Below are 17152 nucleotides of genomic sequence, written 5' to 3' on the forward strand. Positions count from 1 at the left end.
GGTTGTGCAGTCGATATGTCTTTTGAAATAATGTGACAGCGGACGGTCGCGAATAATCCTAAAATTACACTGCTTAATTTGGATATATCTGTCTGTCCTTTAATCATCAAAAACTGCGGTGTTAAATATTCTCGAGCACGACAGTGATCGTCGAATCGAATAATAATCAGGGCGATCCAGCAGACAGACATGAAGTGTCAATCATCGCAGAGACAGGAGATTCATCCTGCGAGACAATTTTGGAGTATCTCGGGCTAAATAGACGTTCGCAAATCGAATGAATCCTGTTTTAACCGACAACGATTTCTCAAATTCTTTTATTTCTGCTTAATCGAGAGACTATGATTTTGCGAATGCATTTAACCAAAAAGAAATCAAAATTGGATATGACCTGACAGATTGGTGGAAAATCGGATTCGAGCGATTTCGGGGAAATCTCTCTAACCGTTAGAGGGCCAACAATAAGACCAGAATTAATTTGAAGGAACAAGGGTTTTCCATTAGATTTATTGGCTGGCGGCAAGATTAAAAGCATGAAAATGTAACCGGGGGTCGAAATGAAGTTGATCGACTCGCGGATCGTATCGTATCGTGCGCGAATGCAAGTTAAGCTGGCCGGGTAGACAACAATTCACGAACTGAAATTAAACGCCATTCCTTGTGTTTTCTGAAACGAAAAGGAACGAAACGTTCCGGTTCCGAACGTGTCGGGCCGTTGTCGTGCATTCGCGAATTCGAAAAATAATTACGCGACGATTTCGACACGGAACACAGCACTCTCAACTCTCGACGACCGTCTCTCTGTAATCAGGGATACTCGACACAGGAAATTCTAATCGCCGCAACACGCCTGACCCGCGCTTAAGCCGCTTTTATCAGTATAATTAAATAGCCCCGTTATTGACGTTGTCTCTCGTTATCGATATGTTCAGCAACGTGACCGAAACGCGCGAGTGTGCAAACCAATTTTCCGGATTCCTATTCGACGATCACCGGTGGACGCGTGTTACCGTTAATCGAGTAGATAGTTTCATAATAATGTTTCATTCTGGCCTGATCGTTTCTGATCGCTCTCATGGACGGTTTTCGGTTTTAACATAGTTCAATGGTAGCAGAGGTCGAGATTTGTTGATGATTCGGATGCAGGTGATAGTGGGACGTCTGCTGGAGGGTCTCTTCAAATTTGAAGTCTATCGGACAACTAGATCTCGAGATATCATGTCAGCCATATCAGAAAATGAGATTTCGAGAAACGCGCGTTTAAAGTTTCTCCTATCAGTTATATTCAGATATGCGCACTTACACTTCAAACATGCGTAACTTCGTTATTTTAATGAATTGACGTAACTTCTTTTGCATATACATAAGGTGGAGTGGGCTAAGTACGTCGACGGGGCAAGTGCGTTAATTGGTTATTTTTATTATAATAAGCCGTTCTCCCGTGATGTCGTTACCAACGAACAGCATTTGATTTTTATTATATAGATTAACGAAATTTCTCTCGCTTATATTTATTAATGTACAGTCCTGAAAAGAATTAAGGGATCACTTGTGCGAACCCGAAAAATGGTCCCACTTTACGTGATCATAACTCCGTCAAAAATTGCCGTATCGATATCGTTAAACAATGGTTTGAAAGCATGAAACCTCTAGTTTCAGATGCTCTGTTTCAAATTGTTGCAAAATCCTAAGGTCGTAGACAAATTTTCAGACCAGATTTGAAATCAGCGTGAAAAAATCAACGGGAAATGATATATAACATTTTTTCCGCGCATGGTATTGGAGAAACCACATTTTCTTGAAATTCTACATGTTTAACGATTTTTCTCAACGTTAAAAAACGTTCGTACTATAATCTCCCTATTTTTCCCATATTCTGCAAAGTTTCAGCTTTAATTTTAAAAAAATTTCATCGCTCTACCTCATTTCTATCGAAAGTTCTTTGATTTTGAATCGAGTTTGGTCCAAATAGCCGCTGTACGTGGCGCGCTAATTGCTGCGAAGCACTAACTTCAAACACAGCTGCCATAGGTAAAAAATTATTGCAGCGAGTTCATGGGGCACTCAATCGAATCGGCAGAATCTGTGCTTCAATCCGACGTTCGGATCATGGTATTACGATCATTTCTCGCCGAGATATAGCGAGTTAAAGGAAAAATGGAAATTATGCATTTTTTAAGCATATTTTCAGAAACACCTGGTATATCGAAATGTTAATGAAATTGAAAAAATAAAAGGAGTGCCTTGAAGAGAAAGAAACGGTCTTTCTATTGCTTTTTTGCACAAGATTCTACGATCATTTTTTCGCTTTCTAGAGCCAGTTAAAGCTAAAAAGCCCATGTTTACTTCAATGTTGAATAACTCGAATAAAAAAAGTCGCACAATATTCAACAACCGCATAATTTACACAGGAAAGATAGCCCTTCCAAAGGATATTAACGCGATTTATCAAAAAAATTTGTTACTCCCCGTGTGATGGTCCAAAGTTGCACGAAATTTTTGTTAACCGTCAATGTTGTCTTCATCTCGCTATAACTCTGTAAAAAACCAACATAGCAACAATTTGAAACAGAGCATCTGAAACTAGAGGTTTCATGCTTTCGAACCATTGTTTAACGATATCGATACGGCAATTTTTGACGGAGTTATGATCACGTAAAAGTGGGACCAAGTTTTCGGGTTCGCAAAAGTGATCCCTTAATTCTTTTGAGCAGTGTAGTATAAGTCAGTATGAACTATTCGACATAGATGCCGCCCAAGAATAAAGGTATTTCCCTCGCTTAAATCAACCAATGCTAAACAGTTACGTGCGAGGTACTTACACGTACAACTTTGAGGTTGTTATTTTAGGTAATTACAACGAATATTGATGTAGGTTTACATTAAATAAACCGTTTTTATTGTGTTTTTAAAATTTATTGAGAAAAACGCTAAGATGTCCTTGCCCCGTAATTAGTACTACACGGGGTAAGTGCGTACTATCACGATGGGGTAAGTGCATACTATATGGGTAACTATAAAACTAAACAATATATTTAATGCAATAAAAAGCATTTTGTAGCAGGCTTGTTAATCATTCTTTACATGCCCAGTAGCACTTGAAACAAGGTTCCAACGCATTTTTAACTCTCAGAGACGCTCTTGCTCCATTTTCGGAGCAAGTGCGTAGTAGTTGACACTTATAAAAGTAAAAGTATATGCATAAAAGTACATGTTTGTTTAAAAATGGATAACTATAAAACTAAACAGTATAATTTAATGCAATAAGAAGCATTTTATAGCAGACTTGTTAATTATTCTTTTCTTGGCCCGTAGCACTTGAAACAAGGTTTGAAAGCATTTTTAACTCTCAGAGACGCTCTCGCCCCATTTTCGGGGCAAGTGCGTAGTAGTTGACACTTTGTAGAATGTCCTATCAAAATTATAATTTTCAAGCAAAATTAGAATCCCGCATATTATACTAACTCATCAGTAATAACTGTGGCAAGAGTTTGATATCAAGAGCGTTAAGTTTTTACATACCAGACTGAAAAACATCAATTTACCCCACTCCACATTATATATATTAGGTGTAGAAATTAATTCGGTGCCTTTTTAAAACAAATTTAGTATTTATTTATAATGTAATCTTACATCTGTTATTTTTCAAAATGGCCTCCATTATTTTCGATGACTTTGGTCTATCTTTCAGGCAACTGTCGAATTCCTTAACGGAGAAAAGATGGCGGTTTTGATGTAATGAATTCGTCAATACTTTTTTGCGCCTCTTCCAATATTTGGAAATTTGTATCTGCTAAATGATGCTGGAGTGATCGGAATAAATAAAAATCCAATGGAGCCAGATCTCAGGAGAGTAATTCTAACTTATTCAGTCGATGGGGGGGGGGGGGAATTGCTTCTTGTGACAGCCCAAGTTGCACTGTTAGCTCATGTTGTGTTTGTGCGGAATTTTCAGAGAGCAGCTGCTCAAGTCCTACGTCTTCAAATTTTCTTGGCTGTCCGATACGTCCTCGACCAGAAAGATCAAAGTCGCCGCTTCGAAATCTTTGATTCCACTTTTTACAGGTTTTATGAGTTACTGCACCTTCACCCGAAGCAGAACAAATCGTTTCGGCGGCTTCGGAATCGTTTCTCTTTAATTGAAAGGCAAACGGTATACAGTGCTATATGTGAGTCTTGTCAGACGCCGCCATCTTGCTAACTACATAATAGTTTTTGTTTTGACTAGATCTCAGATGTTTCATAACTGAGTGTTGGTACTTAAACGTTACAAAATGGCGGGCGATTATTTGCGATCAAACCACAGTTATAAATAATTTGATACCAAGGCACCGAATTAGTTTCTGCACCTAATAATAAAATCGTGTCTGTCTGTCTGTGACGACATCAACTGAGAACGGCTGAACGTAGAAAGCTGGGGTTTGAACCATTAGACGCAGCGTTTCTTCGGGAAGGTTTAGGAGAAATCCGCATTCGAAAAAGTCCATTCGTTCATAAGTTGTGACGTACCGTAGTCCCGTTGAAAGCACCGGTTCTCGTTAGATCACCGAAGTTAAACAACGTGGAACGTGAACGGCACTAGGATGGGTGACCGTCTGGTCAAAAATCGGAAAGTGACCCACCCGGCGTGTTTTTCACGTGTTGTTGGCAAAAGGTGGTTCGGAACCCACCATAAACAGTAGGTCCCGCTGAAAAGGCGATGGTGAGAGTGGAAAGAGAAAGAGGATTGGTAAATGAATTTGAAACCCTGAGGGGACCAAATATCATAAGCCACTAAGCCATAAGTTGTGACGTCATTAGCGACCAAAGAAGACTTGTTTGCCCTCTTTTGGGTACGTTTCTGTTTATAACTTTTGGATTTGTTGTTGCACGTGGACAAAGTCGCGGGTACAGCTAGTTATTTTAAGAAATCCCGAATTTTATCGATCGATAGGCAAACAGATTTACGAGTGGTATTTAGAGAGAAATTCACTACATCATAGCGATGGAATTAATTGCACTGTTCAACGAACGCATCAAATTAAGATTAGATTCGGCCATTTAATATAGCCGGTCACAGTTGTACAGTTTACCATAGTTCTGTTGATGTATTTATGAATTATACGCTAGAAATTGTCCCAAGTTGAACGTGCTGGGACACCCTGTATATTTTTGTCGTAATGCGATGGATGATAAATAGACCGCAGGAATTATAGTAATGAAATTAATTCTGCTGTTCAATGAGCACACCGTTCGATTCTCTCATTTAACGGGGTCGGTCAACACTGGCTCGTTTACCATAGTTCCATCGATTCGCTTATTAATTAATAAACTGCCTCTATTCTGTATCCATTCGTCAGGAAATTGAACCTGCTAAATATAAAACTTGAACTATTTTAAAACGTTTTCATTATTGAAATGTTTACTTTCATTCGAATTTTCACTTCGACGTGGAACGACAAAGTTGCAATTTCGGCGAGGGGGACGAGAAAAGAAGAACCCGGGGAACTTTAAGGATTCGTTCCACCCCTTCAGCACGGAGTTTTATTGGATTCAAAATGTCGGGGCCGGGAGAGTGTTTCCTTGTTAGTATGCGAGTGTAGTTTTGAAATGAAAGGAAGACAATCCCCGGTTCCGATGAATCTGCTTCCGATTCCGTCATTTGCATTCAGCGCATTGTTAAGAGACTGCTTTACATCGCCAAACATTTCGAGCAAGAAATTACGCTCTCCGCGAGCGGAATTCGTTTCGACGAACGGCAATTTCTTTCGGGGCACTCTCGGCAAAGCATGTTCAAGACTCGAAGAGTCGCGTTGTAATCTCTTCATCGATCTATCGGTCGATCGACATTGGCCCGGAGCCGTTTACCCGCTGCGCAGCGCGCGCTTGATCATGCTATTCACTCATCCTTTTCGTTAGCCTCTGACACAGCGCGATTCATGGATCGGAGGCTATTGTTTTCGATTTTATACTGATTTGTCGTTTGGTTATATTTTCAGAGTACCGAACGGAAATTTATTTTTTAATGAAACGTTACAGTTACTTATTTAGATTTCCTGCAATCTTCCTTTACGGTAGGAGCTTGTTAGATATTAAAACAAAAGTGGCGCTCCATCAGTCTATTTTCTTCAGGAATATTTTATTTTACCTCCTGGATGAATATTTTTTATTAATCCCCTGTGACCCAATTTTGATCGTGTTTCGAAAAATATTGCGCGTCGCGAAATTAGAAAATATGAACTTTCCGGTTATAAACGAACAGTTAATTTACACTTTTTTATGGGTTTTATTATTATAAAAAGATAAGGGGATTACAACTTTCGAATTACAAACTGAACAACAGAATTTGTATACGGAAATTCGTGAAACAATTTACATTTCGAGTTGTCTTGAAATGTTGACAAATCAGAAATAAAAACCATAAATCTTACAAATGACAAATACATCGATGGATCGATAAGAATAAATGATAAAAGAATTTGGCAACTTTCCTCGGTATTGTTTCAAAGTCACGTGGCGCTATACTTGCGGGATACGTTCTAATGTTACGGATGACGGACAGGTGTTCAATATCATCAATGTTAGGAACCCTCCTGAAAAAACGAACAGAGCCACCCTAGATCAATCTACATAGCTGTTTAGTTTAGTTTAGGGCCCAAACATACGCACGACAAACTGGTCGTTAACAAAATACGAATGTTCAATTGAAGGGTACTGACAAGTGCCATCCGTCATTGCACGCTTATATGTATAAGCATTTCTACTCTCGTGGGCTAGTACTGTCGTAATCACGAATCGTGTCGCGTCGTGCTGCATCTCGGAAGTTAAGTACCAGTGAGATCGGGCTAAAGTTCCCTTCGAATCAAAGTTTAACCGTATAGATTCCGCGAGTTCGGTGTAAAATCTATTAGGCACTGATACGGTTGCTCCGAGACCCCTGCATTGCCAGTGCGTCAACACCGTGCATCTTAGTTTAGGTAATATCTTCTTTCAACTCTTTCTATTCTAAATTCAATCCATTCGCGACAATTACACAACTGTAATACGAATTCTTATAGTCAGAATATATTTGTGTTCTTTGATAATTAACGCAAATTCATTAAACCCATAATTATTGTCCAATGTCCTAATCAAGTAATTGAACGTCCTCACACGATACAATCTTACCGCTCGTATTGTATCAATTAAATTATACTAGTTACGAGGCTTACTAATTATCCTAGCGACTCCGTGATTTCGTATCAGGTTCGTTCGCGACATTCCAATTGTCCAAACAGAGATTTATCCAACCTTGTGGCTCCCCAATTTCGCATTGGGTTCGTCCGCATCCTAACAGCTCCCTGATTTCGCATCAGTTTCGTCTGTGCTCTTATCTAACCTCCCAGCGGCTCCCCAATTTCGCATTGGGTTCGTCCGCGTCGTTATACAACCTCCTAGCAGCTCCCCGGTTTCGCATCGGGTTCGTCTGTGCGTCGCTCCATTCCTAGAGGTTCCCTGACTTCGTGTCAGGTTCGTCCTCGCTGTCTATAATCCTAGCGGCTCCCCAATTTTGCATTGGGTTCGTCCGCATACCCTAACTAACAAATTATACCATATTCCTTCGCCGGCCACTCGTGCTGCTCGCGGCCGTGGCTCGTAACAAACAAAAGAAGTTTTCAAAATATAGCAGTTATTTTAACACATTACCGACCGGTGATTATTGCTTAATTTTGAAAAAGCTATGGTTCATGGCTAAACACATTTAATGGAACCATCAATAGTAACAGCAATTTTCATTATGAACTAACAAGACACCCTCAATAGCGTCATCTAATAGTTTCATGTAAGGCTGCTATGTAAAAGAAAATTTCTATGCTTTCTTTTGGCACAGTAAAATTATTGAAAATCCTATTAATAGGCTTCCGGTAGGTAAAGTGTTAAGTAACGAAGGCTAACTAAGGTTATCAAGGCCACCTTTCTAAGTAACCTCAAAGAGGTTTTAGCCGTCGCTCGTTTTTTATTAAAAAGTTCTAAACAAAAGAAGTTTTTGTAATTATTTAGAAAGAGGTACTTCTCTCCGATTTTAATGAAATTTAAATATGTTGTATATTTCGACATTTTGAACAAGTTTTTCCGTTTCACATATCGGGGGGTCGCTTTTAGTTTTCGAGATATTTGCAAAAAACTACTGCTGATACTGTATTGAATTTTCTGTATTCTTGCACGATCCGTGCAAGGCAACGTAAGGTCGCCGTTCCTAGTGACACCCCAATTTCGCATTGGGTTCGGTCACGAAGTTTCACCTTCCTAACAGCTCCCTGATTTCGCATCAGGTACGTCTGCGCTTGACTCCATTCCTAGAGGCTCCTTGACTTCGCGTCAGGTTCGTCCTCTCTGTTTATAATCTTAGCGACTCCCCAATTTCGCATTGGGTTCGTCCGCGTACCTTAACTAACAAATTGATACCATATTCCTAGGGTAACAACCCTTCGCCGGCCACTCGTGCTGCTCGCGACCCTGGCTCGTAACACTAAAAAGAAGCGGCGATCCTGGCGCATTCGCCGCCAGGAATAATATATTTTTTTACGTCCCAGTGAAATATTCGCGATTAAACAGCGAGCGAAACTGGACCAATCCATGTTCCAGATTTGTATTTATATTTTTGCATAACTGCGGCGTCGCGCCACCGATTCCGTCTTTTATTAAGCGCCCCCGCTTAGTCACGATATCGAATACCTTCGAGCTTTTCATTTTTTCTTATTTTTCCCATTTTTCTTTTTTCTTAAATCGGTCGAAAACATTCCGTGGAGGGACAAGGGATAGAGTAATTAATATTCAAAGCATGCTCGCGTACGTAATGGCCCGAGCTTGATCCTGCGTACTCGGATCGATCACCGTTCAAACAGAGCGAGGATCTATGCCGACGATCTATACGAGCGATGGTGGATCGGCGGAGACACCGCGCGACGAGGAGTTATGTAAATTGAACGGGGTCTTCGATATCGCTAAGGTAAATGCAATCGCGTTGACGGTACTGTTTGCAAATGCGATCGGTGAAGAGGTCGGGTAACAAGCTATGAAATATTACCGTCGTCGTCGTCCTTGTCCTCGTCCTCGTCGTTTCTCGAACGTCGCATCGTCGAACTCCACCGTGGCTCTCGATTAATGAAAAGAATCCTTTCGCCGGTACATTCTACTTAAGATCTCACGGAATTGGAAATTACTGTAGTTTTCTTTTTCCCTTTTGAAAGTGTAGCCCCGGACTCGCCCCGTTTCGAAATCGATTGCGCGCTACCGGTAGACGAATTCGAGTGGATTTTTTTTTATCGTGGAAAGAGATTGCTGCCACATTGTTGATCAGATTGTGTTTCTTTAGAAATTGCTCCCCTCTGTTTAGGTTTCTATTAAAAATACGGCGAATATACTGGCCCGTCGCGCCGGGATCGATAAAATTCGGGATTTCTTAAAATAACTAGCTGTACCCGCGACTTTGTCCACGTGCAATAACAAATCCAAAAGTTATAAGCAGAAACGTACCCAAAAGAGGGCAAACAAGTCGTCTTTGGTCATTAATGATACCACAACTTTTGAACGAATGGACTTTTTCGAATGCGGATTTCTCCTAAACCTTCCCGAAGAAACGTTGCGTCTAATGGTTCAAACCCTAGCTTTCTACGTTCAGCCGTTCTCAGTTGATGTCGTCACAAACAGACAGACAGACACGATTTTATTATTAGGTGCAGAAATTAATTCGGTGCCTTGGTATTAAATTATTTATAAATAACTGTGGTTTGATTATAAATAATCGCCCGTCACTTTGTGACGTTTAAGTACCAACACTCAGTTATGAAAAATCTGAGATCTAGTCAAAACAAAAACTATTATGTAGTTAGCAAGATGGCGGCGTCTGACAAGACTCACATACAGCACTGTATACTGTTTGCCTTTCAATTAAAGAGAAATGATTCCGAAGCCGCTGAAATGATTTGTTCTGCTTCGGGTGAAGTTGCAGTAACGCATAAAACCTGTAAAAAGTGGAATCAAAGATTTCGAAGCGGCGACTTTGATCTTTCTGGTCGAGGACGTATCGAACAGCCAAGAAAATTTGAAGACGAAGAACTTGAGCAGCTGCTCTCTGAAAATTCCGCACAAACACAACATGAGCTAACAGTGCAACTTGGGCTGTCACAAGAAGCAATCCCCCCCCCCCATCGACTGAATAAGTTAGAATTACTCTCCTGAGATCTGGCTCCATTGGATTTTTATTTATTCCGATCACTCCAGCATCATTTAGCAGATACAAATTTCCAAATATTGGAAGAGGCGCAAAAAAGTATTGACGAATTCATTACATCAAAACCGCCATCTTTTCTCCGTTAAGGAATTCGACAGTTGCCTGAAAGATAGACCAAAGTCATCGAAAATAATGGAGGCTATTTTGAAAAATAACAGATGTATGATTACATTATAAATTAATACTAAATTTGTTTTAAAAAGGCACCGAATTAATTTCTACACCTAATATTTATATAAGGTGGAGTGGGGTAAAGTGCGCCCTAGTTTTTGCAAAGTTGGAATTTAAACTGATGTATTTTTAGTCTGGTATGTAAAAACTTAACGCTCTTGGTATCAAACTCTTGCCACAGTTATTACTGATGAGTTAGTATATTATGCGGGATTCTAATTTTGCTTAAAAATTATCATTTTAATAGGATATTGTACAAAGTGTCAACTACTACGCACTTGCCCCGAAAATGGGGCAAGAGCGTCTCTGAGAGTTAAAAATGCTTTCGAACCTTCTTTCAAATGCTACAGGGCAAGAAAAGAATGATTAACAAGCCTGCTATAAAATGCTTCTTATTGCATTAAATTATATTGTTTAGTTTTATAGTTATCCATTTTTAATCAAACATGTATTTTTATGCTGAAATATGGAAGGGGATATTAAACAGTGATATGAAAGTTTAAAAATGCTTTCGAACCTTGTTTCATGTACTAACAAAAATGCTTTTTATTGCATTAAATATATTGTTTAGTTTTATAGTTACAGTCCATACAGTACACACATGCCCCACCGTGATAGTACGCACTTGCCCCGTGTAGTAATATTTGCGGGGCAAGTGCTTCTTAGTGTTTTTCTCAATAAATTTTAAAAAATACAATGAAAACGGTTTATTTAATGTAAACCTACATCAATATTCGTTGTTCTTACCTAAAATAACAACACAGAATATATTAATAACTTGTAAACTATTGCACCTCCAGGGTAACCTCAAAATTGTACGTGTACCTCGCACGTGACTGTTTGGCACTGGTTGATTTAATTAAGCGAGGAAAACACCTTTATTCTTGGACGATATCTATGGCGAATAGTTCATACTAACTTATACTACATTAATAAATACAACCTAGAGAAATTTCGTTCATATTATAATAAATATAACCAATTAACGCATTTGCACCGTTGACGCACTTACCCCACTCCACCTTATAGAGATTATCGTGCTTGTTCAGGTTCATTTTGTCTCTGTAAATGCAAAAAAAGTGAGGATGCTCAAACATACACGTGTGCTCGCTAAATCGAGGACTGAGAGCTACAGCGCCGAAAAATGTCAGTGCAAAAAGCTTCGCTAAAATATTCACTCTAAAGTTCCTTAGGGGATGACACCCGAAGTCGTGGAAACCTTGAAAAAGAAATACTCGGCCTGTTGAAATGAAATAATTCCGAAAATATTTTACATCTTGCTACGTGTTCGTAAATTCGAATTTCCAGCCGTGTTAAATAATTATCCGAAAATTTTCGATACAAAGAAACATTTGAAACTTTCTAGGAAAACATTCCGATCTGCTAACTAACAGGTTTGAATTTTGCACCCCAAAAGAAAATTGTACTTTTAACCTGACGGACTGTAAAACCAGGTAACCGGAAGTCCTCGAAGTTTAGTACGTCACGCATCCCAAAATACAGTCGAATCGACCGGCGAATTTGAATTTCAACCCTTAAATAACCATCGTGAAAAAGAAATTCGACAGCGAACGAAAGGTTGCACTTTCGACCTAGAAAAATCGGCGAGAATGAAAATCACGAGCTCGCTGGGTTAATCGAGGTATCGTTCGCAGCTTGTTACCGAAAAACCAAAAAATCCGCTGGCGGAGAGAACGGTCGGATCGCGTGCGTCTCAATTAATCCGCGGGTAACGAATCGCGCACGCTGTTAAATCGTTCATAACGTTCGCGGGCTCGCATTAGCGACGCATTAGCGCCGACAGGATTGCTGGCTCGATGGCCGCTGTGTTGGACATTATACAAATACGAATAATGAATAAGTAATTAGTCGTCATTCGGTTATTTATTGTCCGAGTTGTTCGTTATTCGTTTGGAAAACTTTTAAGCCATGTTCATTATTCGTTATCGATACAGATGAAGATGCTCGATATGATTACTCGGTATCGGTGGACTGCGGATTTTATGCATTTAAACAAATTCATGTAGATGTATTATTTCTAATATATCGAAGTGATTTGAGGGAGAATGTTATTTCACTTGGTTTCTATTTCTTGCAATTTGTGCAGAGAATTTTCATTTTGCATAAACATCCGCTGTCTACTAACGATAGTGTCCACGGATTCTTGCAAGACAAAAGACGATATCGGTGAAATATTGGCTAAATTAAAATTGAAGCTAAAATTGAGATATTTATTCATAGAGATTTATTCAATAACATATTTTCCATTCTCTTCTATTACTTCTGGCCATTTTCGAGGTAACTTCTCGTGTTATTAACCCTCATCCGTCCCTCGCATCAATTTGACACAGTTTTCCCGAAATAAGTTGTACTGTTTTGTTATTTGTAGGTAAAGTCCGTAACTTTGTGACTTTTATTTTTTTAATGCGAAACATATAACCGAGACATCTAAAATGTAAATGTTAACTAATCGATTTCAATAAAAAACCATCACAAAGTAACTATTTACCTTGTTATTTTATCAATTTTTTATCACTGTGTCAATTTGACACCGAGGGACAGATTCAGTTCGTGAAAATGAGATACGGATGAGGGTTAAATAAACACATGAATAAATACCTTAATTTTATCTTCGATTCTTAATTTGGAAACACTACGAACTTTCTTTCCAACCCAATAGTTATCAGTTCATTCCATGCCAAATCGATCACTTTTTGCAGGCACCATCGTCGATTTTGTTCTAAATGAAATATGTTGTAGTCCATGTGAAATTAGGGGGGCTTTAAGTCATCATTCTGCCGGTTTCAAATTTTTTTTAGAAATGGCAGACCTTCAAAGTTTTCAATTTTCGCCCATTTTGGCGGAAGCGAGCCTCGCTTACGAATTTTTATCTCGGGAACTTTTTGTCCGATTGAACTACATTTTTTTTTGTTTTATTCGGAAAGGATTGGGCTATTACAAAATAATGTTTTCAACCTCAAAAATCAACTTTATCATGTCGAAAAATTTAATCTCGTCTCTACCTGAAAGGGGGGTACACGGCGTCCTTTACCAGCTCATTGGGACGCTAATTTTTGTGGCTGCATCTTTTTCAAGGGCTCATTTTAAAGGGGAAACTTCAAGGAATATAACCATATTTTTTCAATATTTAAATCACTCTGGCCGCTCATCGAAAAAAAACGTAAAAAAAGAATTTGTTTAAATTTTTCGACATTATAAAGTTGATTTCCGAGGTCGGAAAAATTATTTTGTAATAGCCCAATCCTTTCCGAATAAAACAAAAAAAAATTATCTCAATCGGACAAACAGTTCTCGAGATAAAAATTCGTAAGCGAGGCCCGTTTCCGCCGAAATGGGCAAAAATTGAAAACTGAAGGTTTGCCATTTCTAAAAAAATTCGAAACCAGTAGAATGATAACTTAAACCCCGCCTAATTTCACATGGACTACAACATATTTCATTTAGAACAAAGTTGACGATGGTGCCTGCAAAAAGTGATCGATTTGGCATGGAATGACCCTATCGATGAAATGATTGTCGTTGATTTAATGGTAACCCGTTAGGGAAACGCAAAATCGTTGTTGGACAGTATCGTTGGATAGGGTTTCGCATGGGCGTGGGTGGCGTTGGTCGTTTTCGCGCGGCATTTTCGACCTAAGAGGTGGGGGGGGTCGGAAAAGAAAGAAGGGAATGATGACGGAACGATTGCGATGAAAAGGTCCGTGCAGCAGAATGCATTTCGAGTGCAGCCCGGGGAAGTGCATACCGAGGAGCTGGCTCTGCGACCATCAGCCCGACTGCGCGAATGGGCTGGACGAGATAAATTGCGGCAGTAAGTTATCGATAAGTCTGTAGGTCGATCGTTGGATGCACGGCTTCATGGGCCAGGAAGGGCCAAGGGCGAGGCGAGGCGAGGCGAGGCAAGACTGAGGCAGGACTGTGAGACGAAGGCACGGCGTGGCAAAGCCCTGAAAACTACGGAAACAGCCGACACAGACGGCGGATTATTAGGGGGGCGCTCGCCTCTTCGAATCGCAAATTGCATCCCCCTACCGGTGAACTCGTTTCCCATCGGTGCGGAATTGCGAGTCGGCCACCGGAAGAAAATAAATTACCGGAAAAGTAAATATCAGCCCTCGAAACCCCGCGACCGGCCTCCAAAACGTAGGAGGTTTGTCGTTCGAAACATTTCTTTTTCTCCTTCTCGTTTTCCAAGGAAAATTATCGAGTAATGTACACGCCTCGCGAACCGACGATTTCAAAACTGTTTGTTAGATCGATCACCGCGACCAGAACGTTTCGAGTTACTCGCCGATATTAATGTTCGCGGGATTTATGACTCTCCTTTCGAACTCTGCTGCAACCGTGGCGATGTGTACTGCTTCGCGACAACGAAATTGGAAGTCTTTTTAAGTGGAACTGCTCGTGGACTTCTCAATTTGTTCGGGGTTCGGCCAGTTCTCTTTTTAAATCCATAGTGCTCTTATTTAGTTGGAATTGACGGTTTTCTGGAGTCTACTCGATTTTTCAGTATTTCGACATACTTAATTCGTAAAATAATGTTCTCCGAGCTTTCAGGCCACGAGCTCCCAAAGCAGCAGTGCAATTTGCAACTAAAGTACGCAGGCTGTAAAGCAAACAGTCATAAAAAAGAAACGAGCCAATGAATAGAGGAAAGCAACCTAATTTGGACCGCTGCCTGGATTGGAGTTGATTTATAATTCACAATTAATTAATGCCAGCGACCACTCTACTGCTCTTTTTCAAGATAGCGATTCAATCTAGCTAATTGCTCTAACGGATTCGTATAACATTTCAAAATGCCGCTGGTTTCAAATATGATTTTCTACTTTGTCGAATGAGCTTTTATTACTGTTTAAAAAACGTGCGAGTGTTAAATTGCTTTGTTCCATCTTTTAATCTTTAATCACAGAGACGCGCGGTTTCAGACACCGCTGCGCGTTAGTGTTTTAACCAACACTGGTGTGAAATCTTCTTTCGCTCTGTTTGTAATCTTGCTGGGATGTGGAATTATCCGAATTATACTTTTGTAGAGGTTAAAACCAATGTACGTATGGGAGAAATCTACATTAATTAGTCTAATTACCATTCCCGCCGACGCACTGTGGTCTGAAAGTCAGTTCTAGCGCGAATAAATTAAAACTATCAACTAACACGTAAATCTATTAAAATTTATACTTGTATGATAGTTTGATATACATATACATATACTACAATAACAAAAGCAAAATTAGTAAATCACATCACCGTATTATTGTTGGAAAGACTTTCAACATTCCAGTAACCACATTTTGTTTTTCTGCGTTAGTCAATTGCTACAAATTATAACCTGAAAATAACGAGTTCTTTCTTGAAGTGTGCATAACTTGTGTTAGTATCTTGTTATACAGGGTGAGGCGCCAGAAACAGGCCACCTGAATAACTCGGCTGATATTGGTGTTAGGAAGAAATGCATCAGATGGAACTTGCTTGGTTTCGAGGAGGCATTAATCAGATGTTAGTTAGTTAGTCAACTTCATTTTTTTAAATGGAATGAGGTATTTTTTAATACATCAATCGATGCAGCTGGACATTCGTTAGAAAAAAGTACTAACCTATGTATACCGAAAAGTTAGTAATTCAGGAGATATTTCCATTTAAATAACTATAAAATACCATTACTGTCGTGTGCTAAGATGTTACACAAGTAAGTAAACACTAACGTCTTATTGTTAGCACGACAGTAATGGTATTTTAGAGTTATTTAAATTGAAATATCTCCTGAACTATACTAACTTTTCGGCATACATAGGTTAGTACTTTTTTCTAACGAATATCCAGCTGCATCGATTGATGTATTAAAAAATACCTCATTCCATTTAAAAAATGAAGTTGACCTTCATATGTCCTTTACGCGTCCATCTACAAAAAAGGTACTAACATCTGATTAATGCCCCCTCGAAACCAAGCAAGTTCCATGTGATGCATTTCTTCCTAACACCAATAGCAGCCGAGTTATTCAGGTGGCCTGTTTCTGGCGCCTCACCCTGTGTATGATATTATCAGTATGGATGTAACTGGAAATCAGAGTTGGGCAGTATTTAAATACAAAAGTATCTAAATCCGGATTCAACTAAAAGATACGTAACTATGATATTATTCGTGATCTTAAGGTTCGGATCCAAAAGTATCTTGTATTCGAAGTTTAATTAGATACTTTTGTATCCGAAGCAGAAGGATCCGAAGCTACGGATACATTTGTAACTAGTATCTGTATCTACTTCAAAGATCCTTTCGAATCCTTCAAGATCCTTTTGACCAACTCGAGGCTTGAATGAACACGTACCGAGGCCAGAGGGTCGGGCCCCGAGGCCTGAGCCCAGAACACGATAGTAGTACAATAAACACGGACGGGCAGCCAGGTATCTCGGCATGAAACCGCTAACAAATGAATTGCTAAACTCGTTTATTTTTCATAATTTCCTTACGGAAGTGACACGAGTCGAAAGTGACGATGGGCCTAGACCAGGCATGGGCAGACATAGCACGCGTGCTAGTGATTTCCAAGGAATACCCCCACTTCTCCCGGCCGCGCCGTCTCAATCCCCTTGGCGGCCGTAGTTGCTCCGAGCACTAGGGCCGCCACGGGGAGCGAGACACGCGGCCGGGAGAAGTGGGGGTATTCCACGGGTATTCCTTGAGATTCCCTAGCACGCGTGCTATTTCTGC

The 17152-nt window shown here is 39.8% G+C and overlaps 1 protein-coding gene across 10 annotated transcripts in view; it reads left to right on the forward strand.

The window, feature by feature from the left end:
* LOC143213576 (low-density lipoprotein receptor) overlaps window positions 1-17152 on the forward strand; it is a 132010-nt gene that overhangs the window by 89123 nt on the left and 25735 nt on the right. For 4 of the 10 annotated variants that reach the window (XM_076433563.1, XM_076433561.1, XM_076433565.1 and 1 more), the window contains one exon: window positions 14142-14255. The exons of the other annotated variants lie outside the window; for them this stretch is intronic. In XM_076433563.1, coding sequence (XP_076289678.1) covers window positions 14142-14255 — 114 coding nt within the window. The remainder of the gene's footprint in view (window positions 1-14141; window positions 14256-17152) is intronic. 10 annotated transcript variants of the gene reach the window in all.

Source organism: Lasioglossum baleicum, chromosome 11 (genome assembly GCF_051020765.1).
Source record: "Lasioglossum baleicum chromosome 11, iyLasBale1, whole genome shotgun sequence".
NCBI classification, from domain to species: domain Eukaryota; kingdom Metazoa; phylum Arthropoda; class Insecta; order Hymenoptera; family Halictidae; genus Lasioglossum; species Lasioglossum baleicum.